At 36.4% G+C, this 6,950-nt stretch overlaps 1 protein-coding gene across 9 annotated transcripts in view; it reads right to left on the minus strand.

Moving 5' to 3' along the window:
* Nucleotides 1-1,376, minus strand: part of LOC311087967 (basement membrane-specific heparan sulfate proteoglycan core protein-like) — a 119,022-nt gene extending 117,646 nt beyond the window's left edge. For all 9 annotated transcript variants that reach the window (XR_014607403.1, XR_014607404.1, XR_014607405.1 and 6 more), the window contains exon 1: nucleotides 1,341-1,376. Coding sequence is in view for 2 of the 9 variants with exons in the window: in XM_084121513.1 (XP_083977639.1) it covers nucleotides 1,341-1,371 (31 nt within the window). In the remaining 7 variants the exon portion in view is untranslated. The remainder of the gene's footprint in view (nucleotides 1-1,340) is intronic.
* Nucleotides 1,377-6,950: the final 5,574 nt, after the last annotated feature.

Here is a 6,950-nt window from a genome sequence, read left to right on the forward strand (position 1 = left end):
GTGGATAACCTGAGGGCAGCCTGAAAGAGGTGTTTCTTTATTGTAACATTGTTGGCTGTTTTGCCCATTTCTATCCACCCAGCATTGTCGGGGTGACCGGACGCGGCACCTCGATTTGATGAGCCAAACTGATGTGGTGAACTCTTTTAAAATTGTGTCTTAGATTGTCTGTTGCCTGTTGCTCTGTTTAATGTTTTTGATATTATTGGTTTGTGTGGGTGTGTGTTTCGTGTTACTTTTCTTTTCTTCTCTCTTCAGAATTGGGGCAGCCAGTTGCAGAAAATAAGCGTCTCTTCCCGATTGTGGTGGTGGGTTCTTTTGCCTGAATGCTGTGCTCACAGTGAGGTGTGGAGTGAGTGTGCAGTGAGTGTGTACATATGATTGCTATATCATTTCTGCTAAGGAGAGCCAGCGCCCCATTCTGAAGTGAGCGTTTGTGTGTCATTTTGTGTTTAGATTATTTTTGATTTATTGTTGTCGTGTTAAATAAAACTTTATATTTTTTTATCAATGAGAAAATATTTTTTTTATTGTTTTATACTCAACCCATGTCTGATACCTGACTCCGATATAACGAACCTCTGAGCCTTGCTCTTGGTTAAAGGGCATTTCCCCGGAAAGAGGCCCCGGGGTGGCGTAGTCGGTAACTTTCCTAAATCTTTAGTGTACCTTTAGTCAAAGCTGCCACATTGGCTTGAGGCAAGGAGCTCGCTCGCTGCCGGATCAGATGACATGAGAGATAACACGTCATCATCCAGCATCTCGCTCTCACCAGCCGCCGACAAATGAGAGATCCTCAACGAGAGCAAAGTTTCCTTCAAAGGAAAGCGTTCACAACACACACATGCAGTCCCCTCAATGACTGAGCATGCATGATCCTCACCCAGGCACATAACGCACATATCGTGTGTGTCATTAGATGTCAGGAAATGCTGACACGGAAGAACACACTTACTAAAGTTGTGTAAAAACCTTTCTAGAGTCTGAAAACTCAGAAATTCTTACTAACTGCGTACTAGTGATAGTGAACACTACTGTACTCTACTGAAGATTAACTAGTGTACATCTACTGAAGACTAACTAGTGTACATCTACTGAAGACTAACTAGTGTACATCTACTTGTGTGCATCGTGGACAGCAAACAACCAACAGAAATGTGTACAAACCAACAAGTGAGTACAAAAACTGACAGGACTAGAGCTGGATTTGAAACTCTGAGAGCAGCATGAAAAGAAGAAAAAATCCAAGAACACTAAATCACTTGAAACTGTTCAAACCTATTCATAATATAACAGCAATGAACATCTTCTGAAACATATAAAGAGGAAATAATACTCACAGAAGACAAGAGGAAGTTTGCTGAGCTCCATACTGACCCAATTAATGAATGACAGACGGTTAAAGACACAGACTGAGTTAAAGCCTCGACACTTCCTCATACACAAGAGACATCTTAAGGAACATAATGACAGATTAAACACATACAAATGTACACAGCAAAATCCCCAGTGTTAAATCAACACTGCTCAGAGCAAATATGGTCCCGAGTGTTAAAGTAACACTAAAGCAGTGTTAAAGTTAATGAGATAATAAAGTGATTAATTGAGTGATGATTGAGCATTAGTGATGAACACCTGTAGTTAACAAGCAGAATTACTGAAGGAAAGAGAAACACAAGAACTACAACTGACTTCAGCCACAGCCTTAGATTAAATCAGATGAAGATAAAAAGAAGAGATTCAATCTGTGAAGATCTCAGCAGAGGAGGATTAAACAACTCCACAAACAGCATTACCAGCTTCACTTATTACTAACCAGACTGGCTTTATTTCTGTCAGACATCTACAGTTCTTATTGAGAATTAACAGAGGTTAAGATGTTGATGTTTTAAAATCACCATTATTGTGAACAGTGTTGCCTTTAGTTGTGCAATTTGACTCTTGACTTCTTAGGGGAGTTTATGGTCTTTGTAACAGTGTTTATTAAAACACATAATTTGTTGCAAGGAAAGCCAGAATCAAAGACAGTCAGGTGATAGGCCTATAGTTTTCAACATCATAAAGTTTACAAATATTATCATTGACTAAAAGTGGTTATTTGTTATTAATATATATATTTTTAACAACATTGACTTCTTTCTTCAGATCAGACATCAAGCTGATTTTTTTTAATTTTTTTTTTTTTTTTTTATTTATTGGGAAAGTAATCTTTGGACAAACACACAGACATCAAGAATCCACATATGAATCTCAACAATGGTGACATGCTTTTTATGCCGCAATGCATTCTGGGAGGCACCATAGTATAAAACGCTTGGCTCCCAGCATGCATGAAGCATGTCACCATTGTTGAGATTCATATGTGGATTCTTGATGTCTGTGTGTTAAAAAAAAAAAAAAAAAAAAAGATTTTCCAAAAAATGGATGTATATAAAAATCAAAATGTCTGCTCTGTATCAAGAAAGGTGTAAGCTATTTTTTAATAACAAATAACAACTTATGATCAGGGAAAAGATTAGTGAATCACTCTACTTTATAATAATGAAAACTAAACCACCTGAACGCCTTTGTCTTTGGCATTTGGCATACTGTTACAAAGACCCAAATTGTACTTAAAATGCCAAGATTCAAACTGCCCAACTAAAGGAAACACTGATCACCATAATGGTGGTCAAACATTTTAAAACATCAACATCTAAACCTCTGTTCATATGACAGAAATAAAGTCAGTCTGGTTAGTAATAAGTGAAGCTGGTAATGCTGTTTGTGGAGTTGTTTAATCCTCCTCTGCTGAGACATATCGTGTGTGTCATTAGATGTCAGGAAATGCTGACATGGATGAACACACTTACTAAAGTTGTGTAAAAACCTTTCACAGATTTAATGTGTTCTTTTATCTTCATCTGATTTAATGTGACTGTGACTGGAAGTCAGTTGTAGTTCTTGTGTTTCTCTTTTCTTTAGTGATTCTGCTTGTTAACTGCAGGTGTTCATCACTAATGTTCAATCATCACTCAATTAATCACTTAATTATCTCATTAACTTTAACTCTGCTTCAGTGTTATTTTAACACTCTGTAGAGTGGGACCATAGGACAAGGACAAGGAAAATGAAACAACACTTTGATAGATCTTTATTATAATAATAGTAGCTGTATTTATAACTTTATAAATTAAGAAGCATAAATCACTTAATTCCACTGTAGAATTGAAAATAATATAATATAATAATATTTGAAAATGAACAAAGACATTTGCTTTACTGTTTTCCACCCCTCTTTCCCCAAGGACCATTTGGAGTTCCTAAAGGCACCGAGGGGCTGATAGTGATCAAGACCTGTAGGCCAAGATGTGTGTACTTTGGGGGTTGATGCATTGTCACACCTTTAGTACGGTGGGGGAAGTTGTAATTATCTGATTGTTTGAATGTCTCACATTTGAGGTAAGCTAAAACATACCAAAATTTAATTTCAAAGTGAACTATGCCTTTAAGCACATTTTTTGTAACTATTGGCTATTTTTTGCAAAACTCTACACACAAATAAGAAAACCTTTCACCAAATCAGAAAAACATTGTAGTTCTCTTGCAAAAGCTAATAAACCTTGCTTAACTCTTCAAACCTTCGTAAAAATGGTATTTTCGTGTCAAACAGTTAACACAAGCCATCACATTAATAAGCACAATGCACCAACTACACACTGATGGTATGAATAAAAAACACATCTGGCTTTTGCTTTCTCTGTGCACAAGGTAGGCTATGTTAGTTTAAGGTCACACTTTTGTCATAGTTCTGTAAACATACAGGGATCCAAACTTCAAGTATTGTTGTTTATTTACACACATCAGAACAAAATCAAGTGTTTTTTTTCCAAGTCAAAACACAAAATAGTAATTCCACTGAGAAAAAAATAAAAAAATAAATCAGTCTACATACATGGTGAGAACTGCGGGTTGTGTGACGTTGTGTGGTTTTTAACTAAACATGAACACATGGTGTCCAGTTATGAATGTGTTTAGAGTTGTGAAACACACGAATAGTGTTAATTGTTCTGAGGAATCTTTTAGAAAATGGTGTTATGTTGATGAAAATTGTCTAATATAATTGATTTTAGTGTATGAGTAATTGAGAAAAACTGTAATAAGTTTATAGATTTATGAAAAACCCAAGTATGAGCAATGATGCAGACGCTTAGCAAGCACCACTAACTCAGATTCTGATGTGTTCAGTGTCATTCTGCATGAAGCACGAATAAAACAACTTCTCTTCACACCAGTTTATTTCATACTTCCTCTTTAAGTCTCAGTCTCTCTGTTAAATGAGTCATTCTACAATTTTGGGTACATTTCATGTCCATTGATGATAATTGTTTTTTTCTAATATTATAATTTATCCTTTATTCAGTGGAAAAGAAAGACAGATAGAGCTGTGCCGGCCAGTGTTTTAAAAAAGGAAACTGATGAGGTTTCAAAGAAGTCAGATTAGTTGCGAAGAAAATGTTGAAAGTCAGTGGTGAAGTTTCTGACCACAGACAGCAAAAACTTTTGTGTTTTCTGGATGGAGCCATTTGGCAACTCAAAGCCAAAGGAAGTGTGGGTAAAATGTGTCTTTTGCAGTTTGACGCCCTCCAAGCCTGAACTACAGAGTTAACAACATTCATTTGTCACCATTGTGACTCTGATTGAGAATATTCACACGTAGTTGCAAAGGTAAACAATGAGTCCGCACCAGAGAATGCTCCTTAGCGATTTTAATGATTGCTCACCAGTGAGCAATCATTAAAATCATTAAAATCGCTAAGGAGCATTCTCTGGTGCGGACTCATTGTTTACCTTTGCAACTACTTGTCTGCCCAGCACCCAGTTTTATTGTTTTGGATGTGCGTGCTGTACCTTTGAACAATATTCACACGTAGACCTACAAACTCTCACACACAATGACTGTTTTTTTGTTAGACCTATTATGTTCTTTACACAGGTACACTGATCTTGAGTGTATATTAAGCATAAAGCAACGTGGATAGTCACGTTGCGTTCAACGGAATTAATTTGCATAAAGATGGGCATCGGCCAGCTTTTTGACGCGCAGCATTTTTCCAAATGATGGCCGCCATCCCAGAATGCTTTGCGGGCACGTCAAAGTCGCTTGACGTCACCCATAGGAATAAAGTGGAGTGCAGCGCGACAGAAATGTCGCACGGACAAGTGGATCAGTACCGTTACATGTGTTATATGTACAGTCTGTATGTAGCATGCGTTACAACCTACCCAAGTAGTAGGATATATTGTAACAAAGTTACACCATGTGTCTGACATCATTGCAACTGTCATATTCTGTCACTCATTAATGGCTGTCACAGTTGATAGACAAGTACAATACAGACATTCCCATTTAACAACGCTTGGTCTGACCTTCGCTGTAAAAGATGCCCCCTATCTTTTACATACATGATACTCCCACTGTTTCAAAGTGTAGGCCTATGGTCCCTATGGACCTAGCAAACTGCCCACATAGCAACATTGTGTCGGCCCACTTTAGCTTTCTTTGCTGCTGCAAATGTGTTTGACAAACACACTGTCACAGCGGCCACAAAAAAAAAAAGATATAATACAAGTTAAGAGCCCAACTAATGGAAACACTAATCACTGTTATGGTGACTTCAAATGAACCAGAGTTAAACCTCTGTTAATTCTCAATAAAAACTTTTGTAGACGTCTGACAGAAATAAAGTCAGTCTGGTTAGTAATAAGTGAAGCTGGTAATGCTGTTTGTGGAGTTGTTTAATCCTCCTCTGCTGAGATCTTCACAGATTTAATGTCTTCTTTTATCTTCAGTTGATTTCATCTAAGGCTGTGTCTGAAGTCAGTTGTAGTTCTTGTGTTTCTGCTCGTCTCTTTTTTCTGTTCTCTTCTTTCTTTCAGTGATTCTTTTTGTTAACAGGCTGAGATGACTTCATATTTAATATACACAGATTGTGTGGCTCAGATAAGGTCCAGTTCTGGTTTATTTCTTTGCTCTTGGCTGAGATGTGGCATTGCTATGGCCTGCTTGTGGCCCAGATCTGGCAAACAGGAGTGGCCCACCCAAGTGCCGTAATTCCACGCTGCATGTGGGCCAGATCATCTTTCCACGTGTGCCAGATGTGGGCCGGATCTGGGCCGACACAATGTTGCTATGTGGGTGATGTCAATACTGCTGATATTCTCTATGTGCTCTTCACTGTAAAAAAAAATTACACCCCCAAGTCAAAAATTTCAAGTGACCGATAACATCTAAATTTTTCAATTAGTCTGACGTATTATTTCTCATTGAGCCAATGTTAACAGACTATTGCAACAAGAATTTCACTTGGGCCAATTGAAAAATTTAGATGTTATCGGTCACTTGAAATTTTTTATTTGGGAGGGTTAAATCTTTTTTACAGTGTTTCTCTCAGAGCAATTAGCCTACTTAAAACTCAGGTACATACATTTAACCATTTATTAAACAAAATAAATGAAATGGTATATCAAAAAAAGTTTAGGCTACTCTGTTAGTGACAAAAAGTTTAAAATTATGATTCAAATTTTTGGGCATTTTGTAAATTCTATTAAACAACTCATGTGCCGTTGTCTCTTAAAAGCATATCAGTTAATAAATTAGCCTATCACAAAATATAAAAGTATAACTTTACATGTTCTTTATGCTCAAAAAAAGCATAAAGAAGATCATTAAACCCCCTAATTTTAAATTACTTTTTATTATTAGTTTTTACAAAAAATGTACAAATCTTGAAAGTAACTAAGTAAATGTATAATTTTTTTAAGTGTTTAAATTTAATGTTATTGTAATGTTGTGGTAAGGACATTTTGTAAAAAGAAGAGATGAAAACCATAAAAAATAAACATATTCCAGATTAAAATCTTAACAACTACATTCAATTTTGTGTACATCTTTTTATGTATTATGGACT

The sequence above is a fragment of the Abramis brama genome, assembly GCF_963993115.1.
Source record: "Abramis brama genome assembly, chromosome: 1".
NCBI classification, from domain to species: Eukaryota; Metazoa; Chordata; class Actinopteri; order Cypriniformes; family Leuciscidae; genus Abramis; species Abramis brama.